The sequence below is a fragment of the Salvelinus fontinalis genome, chromosome 1 (genome assembly GCF_029448725.1).
Source record: "Salvelinus fontinalis isolate EN_2023a chromosome 1, ASM2944872v1, whole genome shotgun sequence".
NCBI classification, from domain to species: domain Eukaryota; kingdom Metazoa; phylum Chordata; class Actinopteri; order Salmoniformes; family Salmonidae; genus Salvelinus; species Salvelinus fontinalis.
In genome coordinates this window covers 83,790,391-83,812,832 of record NC_074665.1, presented here as the reverse complement: position 1 = coordinate 83,812,832, position 22,442 = coordinate 83,790,391, and the positions used below count along the sequence as shown (strand labels likewise).

At 42.2% G+C, this 22,442-nt stretch overlaps 1 protein-coding gene across 1 annotated transcript in view; it reads right to left on the bottom strand.

The window, feature by feature from the left end:
- Positions 1 to 22,442, bottom strand: part of LOC129860701 (neurexin-1a-like) — a 905,999-nt gene that overhangs the window by 503,194 nt on the left and 380,363 nt on the right. Inside the window, exons 14-19 of the mRNA XM_055931415.1 lie at positions 21,562 to 21,588; positions 10,922 to 11,044; positions 9,278 to 9,421; positions 8,818 to 9,055; positions 8,520 to 8,710; positions 4,329 to 4,502 (exon numbers count right to left, since the gene is read on the bottom strand). Coding sequence (XP_055787390.1) covers positions 4,329 to 4,502; positions 8,520 to 8,710; positions 8,818 to 9,055; positions 9,278 to 9,421; positions 10,922 to 11,044; positions 21,562 to 21,588 — 897 coding nt within the window. The remainder of the gene's footprint in view (positions 1 to 4,328; positions 4,503 to 8,519; positions 8,711 to 8,817; positions 9,056 to 9,277; positions 9,422 to 10,921; positions 11,045 to 21,561; positions 21,589 to 22,442) is intronic.

Below are 22,442 nucleotides of genomic sequence, written 5' to 3'. Positions count from 1 at the left end.
TCAGTCACTCAGTCAATCACACCTACACTTCAGTCACTCAGTCAATCACACCTACACTTCAGTCACTCAGTCAATCACACCTACACTTCAGTCACTCAGTCAATCACACCTACACTTCAGTCACTCAGTCAATCACACCTACACTTCAGTCACTCAGTCAATCACACCTACACTTCAGTCACTCAGTCAATCACACCTACACTTCAGTCACTCAGTCAATCACACCTACACTTCAGTCACTCAGTCAGTCACACCTACACTTCAGTCACTCAGTCAGTCACACCTACACTTCAGTCACTCAGTCAATCACACCTACACTTCAGTCACTCAGTCAGTCAGTCAGTCAATCAGTCAGTCACACCTACACTTCAGTTAGTCACACCTACACTTCAGTCAGTCACACCTACACTTCAGTCAGTCACACCTACACTTCAGTCAGTCACACCTACACTTCAGTCAATCACACCTACACTTCAGTCAATCACACCTACACTTCAGTCACTCACACCTACACTTCAGTCAATCACACCTACACTTCAGTCAGTCAGTCAGTCAGTCACACCTACACTTCAGTCAGTCACACCTACACTTCAGTCAGTCACACCTACACTTCAGTCAGTCAGTCAGTCAGTCACACGTACACTTCAGTCAATCACACCTACACTGAACTGATATGGTATTGTACTCAGCTGCAGTTGTGTGGAACAGTTTACAAAAATAACAATAATATCAAGACATCTGTGTCATAGCATTATCATTATATAGAACAATATTACACAGAAAGAGTGGAGGACGATGACGTTGAAATTAAAACTATTAATTAAAACTATTATTTATGCAACACAAATCGAATCCATACTTCAAGAAGATTGCTTCTGGCAAACACGCAGACTCACTAAGCATGCACAGAGCACAGTGTGTGATTTTCTGTGTGTGTGTATGTTTGTGTGTGTGTGTGTGTGTGTGTGTGTGTGTGTGTGTGTGTGTGTGTGTGTGTGTGTGTGTGTGTGTGTGTGTGTGTGTGTGTGTGTGTGTGTGTGTGTGTGTGTGTGTGTGTGCTTGTACAAATGTGGTCAGTGATAGTAATCTGATTGAGACTAATCTGATTATACTGTCAGTGTCACGACTTCCGCCGAAGTTGGTCCCTTTCCTTGTTCGGTGGGTGTTTGGCGGTCGATTTCACCGACCTTCTAGCCATTGCTGATCCTCTTTTCATTTTCCATTGGTTTTGTCTGGTCTTCCATCACACCTGGTTCTAATCCCATCAATTACATGTTGTGTATTTAACCCTCTGTTTCCCCTCATGTCCTTGTCTGTGATTGTTTATTGTAAGTGTATGTGTACGTCTGTACTGGTGTGCGCCGGGTTCTGTTACCCATTGATTTTTGTTATTATGTTTTCCGGTGTTTTTTTTGTAAATAAACTGCGCCGTTGGAAACACAGTTATTTCTCTCCTGCGTCTGACTTCTCTGCCGCCAGTTCACACCCTTACAGTCAATGAGAGTAATCTGATTATACTGTCATTGAGAGTAATCTGATTGTACTGTCATTGAGAGTAATCTGATTATACTGTCATTGAGAGTAATCTGATTATACTGTCATTGAGAGTAATCTGATTATAGTGTCATTGAGAGTAATCTGATTATAGTGTCATTGAGAGTAATCTGATTATAGTGTCATTGAGAGTAATCTGATTATACTGTCATTGAGAGTAATCTGATTATACTGTCATTGAGAGTAATCTGATTATACTGTCATTGAGAGTAATCTGATTATAGTGTCATTGAGAGTAATCTGATTATACTGTCATTGAGAGTAATCTGATTATACTGTCATTGAGAGTAATCTGATTGTACTGTCATTGAGAGTAATCTGATTATAGTGTCATTGAGAGTAATCTGATTATAGTGTCATTGAGAGTAATCTGATTATACTGTCATTGAGAGTAATCTGATTATACTGTCATTGAGAGTAATCTGATTATACTGTCATTGAGAGTAATCTGATTATAGTGTCATTGAGAGTAATCTGATTATAGTGTCATTGAGAGTAATCTGATTATAGTGTCATTGAGAGTAATCTGATTATACTGTCATTGAGAGTAATCTGATTATACTGTCATTGAGAGTAATCTGATTATACTGTCATTGAGAGTAATCTGATTATACTGTCATTGAGAGTAATCTGATTATACTGTCATTGAGAGTAATCTGATTATACTGTCATTGAGAGTAATCCGATTATACTGTCATTGAGAGTAATCTGATTATACTGTCATTGAGAGTAATCTGATTATACTGTCATTGAGAGTAATCTGATTATACTGTCATTGAGAGTAATCTGATTATACTGTCATTGAGAGTAATCCGATTATACTGTCATTGAGAGTAATCCGATTATATGGTAGCCAAATGAATCAGAAATGATGAGGGTAGAGGACTGGCAGCTGTTGACATATTCTAACAGCATACCTACATAGTTTATGGAGGTTAACATGTGCCAAAGGGTGAGTTTTTTTGTACTTGGGTGGTTGTGTGTGTGTGTGTGTGTGTGTGTGTGTGTGTGTGTGCGTGCGTGCGTTTCTGTGTGTGTGTGCGTGCGTGCGTGCGTGCGTGTCTGCGTGCGTGTCTGCGTCAGTATGTGTGTGTGTGTGTGCGTGTCTGCGTCAGTATGTGTGTGTGTGTGCGTGTCTGCGTCAGTATGTGTGTGTGTGTGCGTGTCTGCGTCAGTATGTGTGTGTGTGTGTGTGTCTGCGTCAGTATGTGTGTGTGTGTGTGTGTCTGCGTCAGTATGTGTGTGTGTGTGTGTGTGTGTGTGTGTGCGTGCGTGTCTGCGTGCGTGTCTGCGTCAGTATGTGTGTGTGTGTGCGTGTCTGCGTCAGTATGTGTGTGTGTGTGCGTGTCTGCGTCAGTATGTGTGTGTGTGTGCGTGTCTGCGTCAGTATGTGTGTGTGTGTGCGTGTCTGCGTCAGTATGTGTGTGTGTGTGTGTGCGTGCGTGTCTGCGTGCGTGTCTGCGTCAGTATGTGTGTTTATGCATATGCGAGCAGAGTACACAAGGACTGTTGAAAAACAAGGAAAAGTGTTCACATTATTGAGAAGTGAATGAAAGGTTTGTTAATGAGTTATGTAAGAGGCTGATGAAACAGTGTGAGGCTGTCAAGACCAATGTAGAAGCATTGGGGAAATAATGTTTTTTCTAGAGTGTGGAATGAAAATGGTTCTTTCACAGGGACTTCTATGTAAAAAAATATATATATTCCCCTTTGGAAGGCTGGTGGACTTTAAAAGACGAAATACACTGTTATTTCAAACAAGTCATTGGCTTCGTTTCTTCAATGTTCAACCAGCCTTTGCACTGAGGAAGGCATCTTAGAGGAGAGTTCACTGGTTGCTTGACTGTATTTTACACCATGTATAGTCCAGTGTACACAAATAACCATGACAGTCATTCTATGATTACAGTGGAAAAAGAGAGGAACTCATTATGAATAGCTCAGATTTGTCCACTAACGTTTGAATTTGAGAGTGGACAGGATGTCTTATCTCTGTTTTGATAGTGGCCAAGGTGTCTTATCTCTGTTTTGATAGTGGCCAAGGTGTTTTATCTCTGTTTTGATAGTGGCCAAGGTGTTTTATCTCTGTTTTGATAGTGGCCAAGGTGTCTTATCTCTGTTTTGATAGTGGTCAAGGTGTCTTATCTCTGTTTTGATAGTGGCCAAAGTGTCTTATCTCTGTTTTGATAGTGGCCAAGGTGTCTTATATCAGTTTTGATAGTGGCCAAGGTGTCTTCTCTGTTTGGATAGTGGCCAAGGTGTCTTATCTCTGTTTTGATAGTGGCAAAGGTGTATTATCTCTGTTTTGATAGTGGCCAAGGTGTTTTATCTCTGTTTTGATAGTGGCCAAGGTGTTTTATCTCTGTTTTGATAGTGGCCAAGGGGTCTTATCTCTGTTTTGATAGTGGCTAAGTTGTCTTCTCTGTTTGGATAGTGGCCAGGGTGTCTTATATCTGTTTTGATAGTGGCCAAGGTGTCTTATCTCTGTTTTGATAGTGGCCAAGTTGTCTTCTCTGTTTGGATAGTGGCCAGGGTGTCTTATATCGTTTTGATAGTGGCCAAGGGGTCTTATCTCTGTTTTTCTACATGCTACAGGCAGAAGAGGATGGGTCACCCTAGGCCAGGTTACTCTACATCACTTTGTGACAAAGGCTAATGTAAAAAGGTCTGAAATACATTTGATTGAGTTCTCATCTTCTCAACCCTTCTCTATCTGGCCCACACATGCCAGGGTTAGCTTGTGTTAGTGTGTGTTAGGGTGTGTGTGTGTTTACCTTCGCAGCCCCTCTCTATCTGGCCGACACAAGCCAGGGCGTCTGACATCAGGTCCGGTAGGCGTCCGTTCAGGTCCACCGATGCTAGGCAACCCTGGAAGCCCTCCTTGGCGTGAACTAATTTTGGAAGCTCCTTGTACGTCTCTTTGGCCACGCCACCTATATACAGGTCGCCTGTGAAGGACGGGGGAGGAAGAAGATGAAGAATAGTGGCATGTCAAGAAATTCAATCTCCAGACAAGCAACGTATAGGAAATAGCTCTCTGGTCGAAGTCTTACATTATTAATAGGAATGAAGAAGAGGAGGTGAATACACATGAGGGGGAAGACAAAGGGACAGGAAGGGTTAATACATCACTGGTGAGGTGACCACTGTGTCTATAATACAGCCTGCATGACTATTCAGAATGACAAAGGGAGAGAACAGAAAAATGGATTGGTGCTGTTCAGTAAAACAACCCTATACACCATGTCACTGTGTTCCGTCATATCCTCACATGATTTATCCTTGCTATGACAATGACACTACACTACTTATTTCCTTCCTCCCAAGACGTAGCTGCATGCCCACTGCAAGGCCTCTCCATCACAGATGACAACTCCACGGTGTCCCCCTCCCAGAGCGCAAAGAACCTTAGTGTGACCCTGGACAACACCAACATCAAAGCAGTCACTCGCTCCTATAGGTTCATGCTCTACAACATCCGTAGAGTATGACCTCACCTTAAACAGGAAGTGGCACAGGTTCTAATCCAGGCACTTGTCATCTCCCATCTGGACTAGAGCAACAAGACCATGGTACTTGCCTACAGAGCAGCAAGAAGAACTTCCCCTCTCTTCCTTCAGCCTACACTCAAACCCTACACCCCGACCTGAGTACTCCATTCTGCCACCACACAAAATGCCTTTTTTGACAGAAATGCCTTGTGGAACATTTTAACTTTCATGTTCCTTAATAACAAACTTGTATTCCATCAGTAAATACGAATACAGTTGTTCAATTTCGAGCCTAGTTGTTTAGCCACAGAAAAAGGCAGGAACCTTCTCTCTAGCCATGAATTGCTGAGAAAATGAGTGGGCTGGACATGCCGAGAGATGAGTTTCAGATTGGTCTGCGGTGTAGCATCTTGTGTCTATAAAATGAGCTTATCGTTATGTTTACATAATCCTTTCTACTGCAGTTTTTTTGAAATATATAATGTTAGCCATGGAGAACTACAAATATGTTGCTAATGCTCTCAATAACATTGCTGCCCTGAATTTATCAGGCGCTATCGACAATCCTAATCCTTCTGACCCCCCCCCTTAAAAGATTTAGATGCACTATTGTAAAGTGGCTGTTCCACTGGATGTCATAAGGTGAACGCACCAATTTGTAAGTCGCTCTGGATAAGAGCGTCTGCTAAATGACTTAAATGTAAATGTAAAGGTAAGTGGGAAAAAGTTATGATGGACTACTTTCTGGAGGACGATCGTGCCATGCTGACCCTCTCTGACTCTGAAAATGAATCAGACGAGGAGGAAATCCCTGATTTAGGTAAAAACATTTCAATTGAAGAAGACATTGTAGAGACTTCTGATGACAGTGACGGGGAAGAAACGTCAATCAACAGTTTTGTTGTCACGGAAGAAGTTGACCGAGTTTTGAAATCAGTTTCTAGTAGAAGCAGAGTATGATAAGGATATGAATAGATTGCAAATGCAGAGGGAGTTGAAAAGAGAACACAGAAGGCTGTTGTATAAAACACCTGTCTCTGGATTACATCTTCAAACGGAAGGGCAACCGTGGCATCCGTGACAGAGAGGGAGAAACATCTGATGATTCTTATGGCATTGCACAGTCAGTGTGAACCAGAGTGACTTGACACAACAGATCAAGCAAGATGTACAAACAAAACGGAAACGACACAGGACGTCTCATTTAATGAAAGGGGTTGCAGTCTGCCGTGAAGGATTCATCCATATATACAGGTAAGAGTCTAGCTACAGTTTCAGATATTATACCTTTCTAATTTTGTCAGAAAGTTGTTTTCGTTGTAAGTTAAAGTTGACTGTTAGCTAGCTATCTGACATTAGATGGCTGGCTTGCTAGCTAACATTACATGTATGATCTGTGTGTAGTAATGTTATCTCAGAATGCCATTTCACATTGCTAGTTTTAGCCTAGTGTTAGCTAGCTAACTAGCTAACATTGAACCTATTTGGTTAACTTTAGCTAGCTATGACAATCGGTTTGTATTGCTAGTACTCTTTGGATTGGGATTATGGTTCATTGTTTAGCTAGCTAGCTACATGTCTACACAAAAGATACCAAGTTAAACTGTTAGCTAGCTAGCTGACGTTAGATGGCTGGCTCACTTGCTAGCTAAAAGGCTGGCTCGCTCGCTAGCTAAAATTATGTTTATGATCTGTGTGTAGTAACGTTATCTCAGAATTCCATTTCACATTGCTAGTACTCTGTGGATTGGGATTATGGTTGTTTACCTAGCATGTCTAAACAAAAGAATCCACTTCGCCAGATGATTACATGACCCATCAAGTTAGCCATGTGTGTCTGACAGAGATTACGGCTATTGTATAATAATGCGAAAATATTTGTATCTGGAATTTGTCTTTCAGCATCAATAGAACATGCCTGACTCTCCTCCACCAGTCATACAAGGAGAAGGGTCTAATGCCGATGGTTGATGACAACACTTGGTATGTAAAGCATAAACACGTTGTGACTATTGACTTGACCTCCAACATGATTGGCACTACTTTTATTGATCTCACATTATTTCTGTATTTTCCAGAGGTATATGTAGTCGGGCTGTGGAGAAGATTGCTGCTCCACATCTCAAGCACTAAGCAGGCAAATGACTTTCACGGAGCTATGTAAAGAGAAATACTTGATTGATGAAGGCATGTCATTCAGCACAGGCAGCAGCGTAGTCATCAACTACATGCACCATTTCTTCAACAACTACAGAGTTTGGGAAACACTTGTGGACCTGAATTGTGATAACTGCAGTGGCCAAAACAAGAACACATTTGTGATCTGGTATTATGCCTGGCAGACCATGTACAAGCTCCACCACAGTCTGGACCTTCACTTCCTGATCACAGGCCACACCTAGTTTGCTCCCGGCTGGTGCTTTGGCCTCATCAAGCATCGCTTCAGAAAGACCAAAGTGAACACATTGTCTGAGATTGCTGCTGTTGTGAAGCGCTTCAGATAAATATATCTTTTTTTGCATTGCATGAGGTTATTCTTCTTATCTAAACTTGGGAGGTGAATTGATGTTGTGCAAGGTTGTAATGTCTTCTCAATTGTTTTTGTTATTTCCTGTTTAACAGCTTCGATGCTCTGGAGCCTGGTGTTGTCACCAAGGAGTGTTCGGACTCAGTCGGGACCAGGATTCAGCTGCTGCGCGACGCTGACCTCCTTCCTCCCATAGGTCTGCCTGTACAAGCACCAACTGGACTGGACACAGCTAGACAAATGTATCTTGTTAAGAAGATCAGGGAGTTTTGTTGACGAAGACACCTCAAAAGTGAGGTTACAAGTTTATCAACTTTCAAAGCAGAATTACTTTCCCATTGTTCCTCAAATGCAGTGTATGATATACCATTTTGTAGCTCTGTGTAAAAAACACAATTTCAAATGTTGCTACATAAGACCGAATCAAGGCGGTTGGTCAAATATGTGGCTGTCTCACCTAGCTGTCTTAAGATGAATCTGTAAGTCACTCTGGATAAGAGAGTCTTCTAAAAAAAACAAATGTTAAATATACTTTATACACAGTAATAGACCAGTGTGGAACCACTGACCCCTGCTGGAAAAATGCAGGTACTGATATAAACTGCATACATGAACAGAACTTCTTGTCTAGAACTGACAAAGGGCCTTGAAGTATGCATCTGTTCCAGGATACATAATAATAATAATAATACAAATAATAATAATTATGGGCCTTGTGATACAGTAATTCCATTAACAGGACCCTGACTGTCATCTGACTGTCATCAAAAGACTCCATGTCCAACAGCAGACCAGAAACCTCTGTCATGCTGTACCCCAAAACCATAACAATAGTGACTAACTCTGTCCAACAGCAGACCAGTAAGCTCCTCTGTCACTCTGTACCCATAATGTCACTCTCCGTCAGAGTAGAAAGTAACGTAAACCCCCAGCCCCAGGCAGCCTACCCTTCAGGTCCAGGTTCTTGGCTCCCATGGTGGTCTGGGTGGTGATCTTGGTGTCGATCTTGACGGTGTGGAGGTTGTTAGTGTCTCGTGAGATCATGACATTGTGCCAATGGTTATCATTCAGGGGCTTGTTGGAGTTGCCCTTGATCAGGTGAGCTCCGTTCCCCAGGTCTGATACGTAGTGCAGGTAGCTGGAAAAAGACAGGTAGTCACATGAATAATGATGCAGACAGACACACACACCCTCCCTTCAATATGAATTACTATCCTATAGTACAATTTGTCGTGACAAACGTACCCCTTGACCAGCTCGACCACAATGAAGTCGTTTCCATCCCCGCTGTTGAACAGTATGAGTCCATCTGACGAGGTGGTCTTGAACTGGAAGAACAGGTGCATAGAGTAGTAGGCCTGGAGAGTGGTCAGAGCAACGTAGCTCAACCGAGACTTGAACGTGACCGGGTCAGCAATGATGTTCTTGAAGCCAATCATGGCGTTGAGCTCACAGTAGTCAATGTCACCATTCTTACACAGGTCTACAGACAGAATAAGAATAGATACTTTGTTGATATTTTTTTAACCAAGAACAGACACAATTTGTGAAGCACAATTCTGCAATGTACCTCCAGAGAGAGAGTACCATCTCTGGGGTGAAGTGCCTTGCTCAAGAGATCAACACTTCTCCATCTCCTGGCCCAGGACTTGAACCAGCAACCTTCCAATTACTGACATTCCGCTCTAACCTACGGGCAACCTACCTATGTAGGCCATGCCGTTGAAGGAGAGGCTCTGCAGGTGGCCTATGAAGTTAGAGGGCACCAGTGAAAGGAACCTCTTCTCCGTCACGATGCCCGTCTCAATGTTGTGGAACTCTAACTGGGTGTGGTCACCTGCCATTTGACCTATTGATTGACAGGAGGGAGTGTGAGAGGGATGAGGGGACATAGGTAGGGGGAGGTCATTCAAACAATGGGTTTATACACAAAGGGCTGGCTTCCCAATACGGATTAAGATTAATCGTGGACTACCACACTTGCTCAATGTTGAAATGTCTTTCTAGTCTATGTCTATGTTTATGTGTAAGCCCACCTCAACCAATCCAGTACCCTGCACATTGAGTTTGACCTGGATATATTGACTTGTAAATAATAACCTGTATATGCTGACCTGAAAAAACTGACCTGTAAACTGACCTGTATATACTGATCTGTATATACTGACCTGTATATACTGACCTGTATATACTGACCTGTATACTGACCTGTATATACTGACCTGTATATACTGACCTGTATATACCGACCTGTAAGTACCGACCTGTAAGTACCGACCTGTAAGTACCGACCTGTAAGTACCGACCTGTAAGTACCGACCTGTGTATACTGACCTGTGTATACTGACCTGTATATACTGACCTGTATATACTGACCTGTAAATACTGACCTGTGTATACTGACCTGTGTATACTGACCTGTATATACTGACCTGTGTATACTGACCTGTGTATACTGACCTGTGTATACTGACCTGTGTATACTGACCTGTGTATACTGACCTGTGTATACTGACCTGTATATACTGACCTGTGTATACTGACCTGTGTATACTGACCTGTGTATACTGACCTGTGTATACTGACCTGTGTATACTGACCTGTATATACTGACCTGTATATACTGACCTGTAAATACTGACCTGTATATACTGACCTGTGTATACTGACCTGTGTATACTGACCTGTGTATACTGACCTGTGTATACTGACCTGTGTTTACTGACCTGTGTATACTGACCTGTGTTTACTGACCTGTGTTTACTGACCTGTATATACTGACCTGTGTATACTGACCTGTGTATACTGACCTGTGTATACTGACCTGTATATACTGACCTGTGTTTACTGACCTGTGTTTACTGACCTGTGTTTACTGACCTGTGTTTACTGACCTGTGTTTACTGACCTGTATATACTGACCTGTATACTGACCTGTATACTGACCTGTGTTTACTGACCTGTGTTTACTGACCTATGTTTACTGACCTGTATATACTGACCTGTATATACTGACCTGTATACACATACCTATATACTGACCTGTATATACTGACATTTATACTGACCTGTATATACTGACCTGTAAATACTGACATGTATATACTGACCTGTGTTTACTGACCTGTAAATACTGACCTGTAAATACTGACCTGTAAATACTGACCTGTATATACTGACCTGTATATACTAACGGATTTTATATCAGACATTATGGACTAGACCTGACCGATTTTCTGACCTAGTCCAAAGTCAAATTGTGTCTTACATATAAAGGGCCAAAGGATCATCTTGAAAATTCTCACACGTATAAAACATAGTCAGTTTGTTAGAGAGGGTGTGGTTGTACCTTCTACAGGTTGAAGATCATCTACGGTGAGTTTCAAACTCTTTCCCCTCCTGAACACACGCACCGTGTGCCACTCGTTATCGTTCAGGTTCTGACCAGCAAAAATGGTCTCCGGACCCTTGCCTGTAGGATAGCCCAAACAGTGGTTAAGACACACACACCTCACCCAAACAGTGTTAACACACATACCTCGGGACGGGGAGAAAAAAAACCAGAGTTAGTGCAGTGACAGGGAGTGTGTAGAAGGGTAGGGAGAGATGGAGAGAGTGAGAGAAAATCCTGTTCTAGTATTTCTATGAGTGTTCTATTAACAATGTCTCTAGGTGGCAGTAACGCGCCACCACAGTGCTGGCCTAGCTTGGTGCTACAGAAGGATAAGATACTCAGAAACAAACTCCGTCTTGTTTAGTTACTGTTATATGGCATTTCAAACCGTACTCTGTTGTCACCTCAATCAAATGAATTGTATATAATAATATTGGGGGTGAAAACTTTTTTTAGTCTTAACTAAAACACCTCAATCAAATGGATTTGTAAATAATTATGTTAAAGGGATACTTTGGGATTTTGACAATGAGGCCTTTTATCTACTTCCCCAGTCAGATGAACTCATGGATACCGTCTCTGTATCTTGGTTAACAATCACATTTCTACAATAATTTTCTAAAATCTGCATAAAACAATATGTGCATTTTCCCACCAGATGTTTCCATCAAACTGACTTTTTGTGGATAAAAGGCTGTGCGTGATGACATAGTGCAAATTAAAAAACTTTTACCATTAAATTCCAATGTACCGAAAGAAAATGTATGTCACTTTAACCATATCTACATGTACATACTACCTCAATCAGCCTGACTAACCGGTGTCTGTATGTAGCCTCGCTACTTGTATAGCCTCGCTACTGTATATAGCTGTAACGATCGTCGTCATATTCCTCCTCCTCGGATGAGGAGGAGCCTGGATCAGACCAACACGCAGCGAGGTATGTAAACATAATGATTTATTAGACAAAACGACGAAACACAAAATAACACTTTAGAAAACAAAATAACAAAACGAACTAAACAGACCTAAACTTACGAACTTACATGAAACGAAGAACACAGGAACAGACAAACCGAAAACAGTCCCGTGTGGTAACCTGTACTGGAACGGAAGACAACCACCCACAACAAACAATGTGAAACAACCTACCTTAATATGACTCTCAATTAGAGGAAACGCCAAACACCTGCCTCTAATTGAGAGCCATACCAGGCAACCCATTAACCCAACATAGAAAACACATAACATAGACTACCCACCCAAAACTCACTCAATTAAACACATACCAAACAACAGAAAACAGGTCAGGAACGTGACAATAGCCTGTCTTTTTACTGTTGTTTTATTTCTTTACTTACCTACTGTTCACCTAACACCTTTTTTGCACTATTGGTTAGAGCCTGTAAGTAAGCATTTCACTGTAAGGTCTATGTAGACCTGTTGTATTCAGCGCACGTGACAAATAAACGTTGATTTGATTTGATTTGATGTAGACCAAAGAGCTCTCCAAACAGGTCTGGGACAAAGTTGTGGAGAAGTACAGGTCAGGGTTGGGTTATAAAAACATATCTGAAAACTTAGACCATCACACGAAGCACCATTAAATCCATTACTGAAAATATGGAAAGAATATGGCACCACAACAAGCCTGCCAATAGAGGGCCGCCCACCAAAACTCACGGACCAGGCAAGGAGGCTATTATTCAGAGAGGCAACAAAGAGACCAAAGATAACCCTGAAGGAGATGCAAACTCCACAGTGGAGATTGGAGTATCTGTCCATAGGTCCACTATAAGCCGTACACTCCACAGAGCTGGGCTTTACGGAAGAGTGGCCAGAAAAAAAACATTGCTTAAAGAAAAAAATAAGCAAACATGTTTGGTGTTCGCCAAATGCATGTAGGCGACTCCCCAAACATATTTAAGAAGGAACTCTGGACAGATCAGACAAAAATTGAGCTTTTTGGCAATCAAGGAAAACGCTATGTCTGTGGCAAACCCAACATCTCTCATCAACTTGAGAACACCATCCTCACAGTGAAGCATGGTGGTGGCAGCATCATGCTGTGGGGATGTTTTTCATCGGCATCGACTGGGAATTTGGTCAGAATTGAAGGAATGATGGATGGCGCTAAATATAGGGAAATTCTTGAGGGAAATTGGTTTAAGTCTTCCGGAGATTTGAGACTGGGATGGAGGTTCACCTTCCAGCAGGACAACGACCCTAAACATACTGCTAAAGCAACAATTAAGTGGTTTAAGGTGAAACATTTAAATGTCATGGAATGGCCTAGTTAAAGTCCAGACCTCAATCCAATTGAGAATCTGTGGTATGACTTAAAGATTGCTGTACACCAGCGGAACCCATCCAACTTTAAGGAGCTGTAGCAGTTTTGCCTTGAAGAATGGGCAAAAATCCCAGTGGCTAGATGTGCCAAGCTTATAAAGACATACCCCAAGAGACTTGCAGCTGTATTTGCTGCAAAAGGTGGCTCTACAAACTATTGACTTTGAATAGTGAATAGTTTTCAAGTTTTCAGTTTGTTTCGTCTTATTTCTTGTCTGTTTCACAATAAAAATATTTTGCGTCTTCAAAGTGGTATGCATGTTGTGTAAATCCAATGATACAACACCCCCCCCCCCCCCCCAAATTTTTTTTAATTTAATTCCAGGTTCCAATAGTTAATAGGTAATAGGCAACAAACTCTGAATAATGCCAATGGGGGTGAATACTATTGCAAGCCACTATACACTATACTTCCATTCATTTGTTAAACTAGTACCAGGGGATCTTCAGACGAGTGTTGTGAGGCCTGTGGGTGTCCAAAAGCAAAAAAAAAGGACATGTACAGTACCAGTCTAAAGTTTGGAACACCTACTCCTTACAGGGTATTTCTTGATTTTTAATATTTTCTATTCATTGTAGAATAATTGTGAAGACATCACAACTATGAAATAACACATATGTATTCATATAGTAACTACAAAAGTGTTCAACAAATCAAAATATATTTTATATTTGAGATTCCTCAAATAGCCACCCGTTGCCGAGATGACAGTTATGCACACTCTTGGCATTCTCTCAACCAGCTTCATGAGTTAGTTCCCTGGAATGCATTTCAATTAACCGGCGTGCCTTCTTAAACGTTAATTTGTGGAATTTATTTACTTCTTAATGCATTTGAGCCAATCAGTTGTGTTGTGACAAGGTAGGGGTGGTATACAGAAGTATACAGTATACAGTAGTCGTCCTTTGCCTTGATGACAGCTTTGCACACTCTTTGCATGTTGTTGTCCGTGAGAGTCTCACCTCACGTGTAGCCCAAACTGTTTGGAAGCCACAGACAGAATTTGGCAGATAGGCTGTACCGACTTCAGTCTCATCTTTCCATAGAGGGGTCATACTAGTTTGTAGGCCAAACCATTCGGACTATACAGACGATTTAGTGAGAAGAGCGATTTTTGGGATGTCTCATGGTCTGACAAACACCGCTCTGGCTCTGCCACCTTTCACCGCAGATGCGGAAGTGCAACATCGGCAGATGTGTTGGACTAAGACGAATACAATGCAAAAAAACAGATATCTCTAGTTTAAACGGACAGATTTTAATGTGATTTCTGTGAGGCCACGGAACTCGACTCTAGGGGGTTTTAAGGGAAAAAAATGATAAAATCGTAGGCAAAAATGTAACATTATTCAAGGTGCTAGTTTGAGCCGTCTAACTGTGACTGTGAGGCAGAGAGGGACGTGTCTTGTCAAAGCTGAGAATAGAAGCTGGCAGAATGAGAAAATAAGGACTGTGATTTTATAAAGAGGGGCATCCCAGAGATTTTCTAAAGTCATAACTGCCTAATGGCTAACTGTGAGAAAAATTACTGATGGTGTTGAAGTTGCATATTTAAATATGCAGTTTGTACCAAACGAGTACACTCGAGACAGTTCTGCATTGCATTCACACTTTATGAATGAAAAACCATTAAGGAGGAGACACAGTTCCCATAGTAACTTAGAACATGAGGACAGTGGAGAACAACACCTCCTCTCCTCTGACACAGCATCAGGACATGACACAGCATCAGGACATGAAACAGCATCAGGACATGACACAGCATCAGGACATGACACTGAAGGTGAGGCAGGACATGATGCTGTTGTGAATGAGGCTCATTTACTTAATAATGTGAGAGTTTGAAAGTATATACACTATATATTTTTGAGATTATATACACATACACACACATAGACACACACATAGACACACACACTCACAATCAACATGTTCATAGTCAGAGCAGGAGCCACAGTCAGTGTATATCAAATTATTTTCTGCCATCTGGCAAAATATGAATCTCTCCTCTCCAGCAGAAGATAATGACTGCATACGATCAGAATCAGAGCCTGAACTTGACCCAATTGGAACACTGATCATTTGGTTTTCCCATAAAGCCATACTGTCTCCAGATTCAGAGAAACATTAGGGTCCCAACATTGGGCAATTTGATTGTATGAAATCTCTGACATGTCCTGGACCTTAGACCAAAGACTTGAGAGTTTCCAACTCTTGCAGTGCGTCACTCACACAAGGAACATGTATCCTGCTGAACACCCCCTGCTCTCTCTCTCTCTCTCCTCCTCCTCCTCCTCCTCCTCCTCCTCCTCCTCCTCCTCCTCCTCCTCCTCCTCCTCCTCCTCCTCCTCCTCCTCCTCCTCCTCCTCCTCCTCCTCGTCTCTCTGCCACAATGACAGAGGGATGGAAGACAAAGATCAAGCCATCCTTTCAAGTGCCCCAAATCCCTCCATCCCATTATTTAATATATTGCTCTCTCACCCTATTCCCATTCTCCAGGAGCCTGGTTTCTATCCTGCCCTGGCATTGGTGTGTTGTTTAGCACTTACAAAGCAACATGGAGCTTCTGAGGTTGAGTATAGTAGCCCAGTGCTCCAGCTGCCTGTGATTTGCATACACATTGCATTGAGGCTTTGAAGATTTCAGAGAAAGAGGAAAGGAAGTAAATAGATGTAAGTTGGTTGAGTGGAATGAATCTGCTCGCCATATGAATGAATCCAGGGGGGAATGAAGACAGTGGAACCAAGACAGCTGCAGCTTGGGGTGTTTCATATTGAGTATGGTTACATGCACACAATAATATGATGATTGTGGATAGTCAGATGAATATAATAGTTTGATTAAAACGTTTACGTGGTTTGCAAGAAGGACAATTTCCCAAATGATCCTGTTTCCATGGACACATCTGAAATCAGGCTACCTGATGGGACTTTTGATAAATGCAGAACATCACCAATCAAAATATACATTCTACCACAGCGACCATGCTATTTTTGGGAAACCTACTTGATTCTGAGTTTGGATATATAAAGCTTGTATGTGAAAACTACTTCTAAGATGCAAACTTTTAGTTGTTCTGAACTCACTAAACTCTCGATAAAGAGGGAGGCTCTTGGCTGATGCTAGCACATGCACAGATAAAATACACTGCTGGAACCCAGATAAAGGTGTTAACATGATCTAATCATTTGTATAGAGAGGAGGGATGAAGGAACAAGGAAGAGAGAGGACGGATGAAGGAACTAGGAATAGAGAGGAAGGATTAAGGAACTAGGAATAGAGAGGAGGGATGAAGGAACTAGGAATAGAGAGGAGGGATGAAGGAACTAGGAATAGAGGAGGGATGAAGGAACTAGGAATAGAGAGGAGGGATGAAGGAACTAGGAATAGAGAGGAGGGATGAAGGAACTAGGAATAGAGAGGAGGGATGAAAGAACTAGGATATGATAGGAGAGATTAAGGAACTAGGAATAGAGAGGAGGGATGAAGGAACTAGGAATAGAGAGGAGGGATGAAAGAACTAGGATATGATAGGAGAGACTAAGGAACTAAGAATAGAGAGGAGGGTTGAAGGAATTAGGATCTAGTCTCCAGGTATATAATGGCTGGATGGGTGACAGGACAGCCAGAGTCTAACCAGGGTCTAGTCTCCAGGTATATAATGGCTGGATGGGTGACAGGACAGCCAGAGTCTAACCAGGGTCTAGTCTCCAGGTATATAATGGCTGGATGGGTGACAGGACAGCCAGAGTCTAACCAGGGTCTAGTCTCCAGGTATATAATGGTTTGATGGGTGACAGGACAGCCAGAGTCTAGCCAGGGTCTGGGCTCCAGGTATATAATGGCTGGATGGGTAACAGGACAGCCAGAGTTTACTACTGTATCCGACCACCACAATGTGTCAGTCATTTGGAGAGACAGAGAGAGAGGAACAGGTCACTACACTACAACAGGATTAGACCCACCGTAAGCAGGCCATTCTAGCAGAGTGGTTCACTGTCAGTAAAGACCATGTGCAGCAAAAAGTGTATGTGGTTGAATGTTGTCAAAATAACTTTGGCACACATTAGCGTTGACAAGCTTTTAGAAGCTGTGACATTTACATCCAATGTCAGGCACCTGTGTTGTTTTTTTGCATGCAAATGTTCTTGGCTATACCGCACATGCCAATCCAATAATCCATTATCACTCCAGGTCACAGACTATATTTGCATAATCTGGGGTCTTTCTGTAATTGCTTTGTACAATCAGTGTGTGGGGCTGTGTGCGTGCGTGCTCATGTGTGCATGCATGTGTGTGTGTGAGATAGAAGGACAGACAGAGTGTGTGAGAGACAGAGAGAGACAGAGAAAGAGAAAGAGAGAGCGAGAGCGAGAGAGAGAGAGAGAGAGAGTGTGTGTGTGTGAGAGAGACAGAGAGACAGAGAGAGTGTGTGTGTGTGTGTGTGTGGGAGTGTGTTGTGTTATACAAAGTGAATAGGCAGTGTAAAGGAAACTAAGAGAGACATGGAGGTCAGATAGGTCAACTATTAATGGAAAGAAACCAGGCTGCACCCCCCCCCACACACACACACACACACACGCAGTGATGAGGTTTACGGTAAAACTACATGACCGGTGCCAGAATGCAAATTATACAAATTATAGAGTAAACTTGTGTCAAGTTACTGGTAGTTTAAATGATTATATTATCCTAAAGATGCCAGGTTGTAATAAATCAATAATACAACAACCAACCTACACTAAAAACAGGCAAAAAAAATGATAAATCCACCTGACTGTGTGTGTGTGTGTGTGTGTGTGTGTGTGTGTGTGTGTGTGTGTGTACGTGTGTCAAATCAAATCGAATTTTATTTGTCACATACACATGGTTAGCAGATGTTAATGCGAGTGTAGCGAAATGCTTGTGCTTTTAGTTCCGACAATGCAGTAATAACCAACAAGTAATCTAACCTAACAATTCCACAACTACTACCTTATACACACAAGTGTAAAGGGATAAAGAATATGTACATAAAGATATATGAATGAGTGATGGTACAGAACGGCATAGGCAAGATGCAGTAGATGGTATAGTGTACAGTCTATACATATGAGATGAGTAATGTAGGGTATGTAAACATAAAGTGGCATAGTTTAAAGTGGCTAGTGATACATGTATTACATAAAGATGGCAAGATGCAGTGGATGATATACAGTGCAGTATATACACTGCTCGAAAAAAAAAGGGAACACTTAACTTCTTGTCAATAGGGGGTGCTGTTAGCACTTTGTAATAATGACGTTCCCAAATTAAACTGCTGGTCCCGGCTGGACGGAGCCCTCCATGTGCTCGCCAGAGGTAGCCTGACTGCCATTAGGTACCGAGATGAGATCCTCAGACCCCTTGTGAGACCATATGCTGACACATGCACATTTGTGGCCTGCTGGAGGTCATTTTGCAGGGCTCTGGCAGTGCTCCTCCTTGCACAAAGGCGGAGGTAGCGGTCCTGCTGCTGGGTTGTTGCCCTCCAACGGCCTCCTCCACGTCTCCTGATGTACTGGCCTGTCTCCTGGTAGCACCTCCATGCTCTGGACACTAGGCTGACAGACACAGCAAACCTTCTTGCCACAGCTCGCATTGATGTGCCATCCTGGATGAGCTGCACTACCTGAGCCACTTGTGTGGGTTGTACACTCCGTCTCATGCTACCACTAGAGTGAAAGCACCTCCAGCATTCAAAAGTGACCAAAACATTAGCCAGGAAGCATAGGAACTGAGAAGTGGTCTGTGGTCACCACCTGCAGAACCATTCCTTTATTGGGGGTGTCTTGCTAATTGACTATAATTTCCACCTTTTGTCTATTCCATTTGCACAACATCATGTGAAATGTATTGTCAATCAGTGTTGCTTCCTAAGTGGACAGTTTGATTTCACAGAAGTATGATTGACTTGGAGTTACATTGTGTTGTTTAAGTGTTCCCTTTATTTTTTTGAGCAGTGTATATATTTGCAACGTTCTGTCACGTTCCTGACCTGTTTTCCTTTGTCTTGTATTTATTTTAGTTGGTCAGGGCGTGAGTTGGTTGGGTTTGTCTGTGGTTGATTTTCTATGTGGGGATTTTTGTGTTCGGCCTGGTATGATTCTCAATCAGAGGCAGCTGTCAATCGTTGTCCCTGATTGAGAATCATACTTAGGCAGCCTGGGTTTCACGTGTGTTTTGTGGGTGTTTGTTTCCGTGTTTGTGTTTTTCACCACACGGTACTGTATAGGTTTCTGCACTTCGTTTATTTGTTTTGTAATTCAGTGTTCAGTTTTGTTATATTAAATCATTATGAACACTAACCACTCCGCGTATTGGTCCGATCCTTCTCGCCTCTCCTCGTCCGAGGAGGAGGAATATGACGACTACCGTTACAGTACACAACGTGCACAGCATTCTTAATTGCATTACATTTACCATATAGATAGGTATTACAAATCTCCATTGGCATGCATAGGTAATGTTATAGAATTGCCTAACTGTTATTGCAAACCATTTGTGTAAATTATTTTTGATGCCCCTATATACACCAGGCTATAGATACACATTGAGTGCACAAAACATGAAGGACACCTTCCTAATATTGAGTAGCAGCCCTTTCACCTCGATTCCCTTGGTCAGTTTATGTCATGGAAAGAGCCGGTGCCCTTAACGTGTTGTATACTCAGTGTACATTCCTTTGTACTCAATGAAATATTGTGACTCGGGTGACTCCACCATCCCCCCAAAGAAGAGGAGCTCTGGATGCAGAATGGCTTGAGACAATCTGGATGGAGGAGATGGAGCTCACTATTTCCTGTTGTTTGGAGTGTGTTTCTCTATAACCTAACAAGAGAGTGTGAAGGTCAACCCTCAGGTAAAACCCTGGTGACATTGTGTGTATGCTGTACGGCAAACAGGAAACCAAGGCTCATATTTTCTGCCTCTTCAGGACTCTTCTCCCATCAATAATTCATCAACGTCTCTGAATAATAAATACAAGGACAAATTCCCTCCCAAAATATTTGCAATGTTAACTCCGTAGCACTACACTCACATGTCCTCTTCCTCTCCCTCCCTCCCTCCCTCCCTCCCTCCCTCCCTCCCTCCCTCCCTCCCTCCCTCCCTCCCTCCCTCCCTCCCTCCCTCCCTCCCTTCTTCTACATCCATTCTTTCTTACCTCCCTCCCTCTCTCTCTCTCTTCCATCCCTCCCTCTCTCTCTCTCTTCCATCCCTCCCTCTCTCCCTCCCTCCCTCCCTCCCTCCCTTCTTCTACATCCATTCTTTCTTACCTCCCTCCCTCTCTCTCTCTCTTCCATCCCTCCCTCCCTCCTGGCAGCCCTACTATCGCCATCCCTCTCTCTCTGCTCTGTGAGGCAGGTTAATGAGAATAATAAAAGGCCGCTCTGTATTTCCTCTCTGCTTTGAAAAGCCTCATCAATTTACCGAATTGGACTGAGGAAGAAGGAATGAAAGAAAAAATAATAGACCTAGGAATGGAGAGAAAGGTAAAACATTTAGGGAAAAAAAGAAAATGAGGGGAACGGGGATAATGATGTGTGGCTAAAACACCTCTGTTTCATATCAGCCTGTTTTAATTTAGAGTCGTCAAGGTAATTAGAGACAACAGTGTTTGAACAATCACCGTTGACTGCCATATTGGGGGAACTCGTTCATTTGAACCCCTCCTCCTTCCTCTATACCTTCATGCCTTCTCTCCCTTCTCCCTCCCCTTCCCCAGCAGGCAGTGCTCTGGAAGAGAATAGATTCACACTGCCTGAGGCCCATTACATACTATACATACATTCCATCATCTCCATTGGCCTGTATGCTATGCACTGGTCTGTTCACTGGTCTTTATGATACATAATGTATATCTAAGGTATAGGTAATTGATTGAAATCCTATTGCTAATGTGTTTATAAAATACAGATTTTCCCCCATTAGCCAACCTGGTCTGAAAACATCTAAAACATATGACATCTATATACCATTTACCTACGTAAATATTCTACTTCCTGGCACACATGAACTTAGACAACATACATGCAGGTAATATTTTAAACAAACAGCAACTTTTAAGGCTTAATAAAGTCTCCCTAAACCCCTTAGAAGCCTATATATATATGCAGTTTGTTTAAAGGGGATTTACATTCATGAATAAGACACATTGTGAATACAGAAAAAAGACAGTAGAACAGTATTTAAACAGGAGTATTAAATGTGAGCAGTCTTTACTTACTGGTAGTACAGTTAATCTTGATACAGTCTAGATGGGGGAGAACAGATGAGATGTCACATCATCCTTCATTATGACAGCTGCAGACAATGTTAAAGCAGAACAACCCACCCCTCTGGGGACGACACACGGACACAGGGACCACAGCATGATGCTCTCCACCATGGCCCTCTCCTCCTCCACACCTGGCTGAGGTACGAGTGACTGGGGTGTGGTAGGAAGAGCATGGCAACTACTACTTTACAATGCCAATCCAATTAGTTACAGTTTTTTCTGTCAGCAAAGGGCCTTTCACAGTGCTGTTATTAAGCCAATCACTAGGTTATATGTATGGCTGAACCGGAAAGCCTTGACTGACCAACCTATAACTTGATCAACGTGAATATTTTGTCTAGAAGATTTGAAGATGTATATTTTATTTCATTTGAAAAGTAACACAAACTAATTAACGTAAGGCAGATGTCACAATAAAACATTTCCTGTTTAAAAGTGCCAAATAAAATGGTGTCCTTAACAGAGTAGGTAGTTTAGTCTGTACATGTGACATCTACAATAAGAGAGTATCAGAATATGGTCATGGTCAAGCTGGGCCACTCGGTAGGGATGCTGGGTGCTCTAACATCTTAGATGTAGGATGGGTCATTCAAAGACACCATGCCTCAAATTGACCACTGTCCTCTCTCTCAAAGCTGTGAAGAACAGTGGACTTTTTTTAACCAATTCAAAGGATTAGTACTGAATATCAGGCATGACACCATTGGTGACAGAGGATTTTCTCACTGCACACTACTACTACTACTACTACTACTACCACTACTACTACTACTACCAATACTATCTACACCGCTACTATCACTACTACCACTACTACCAATACTATCACT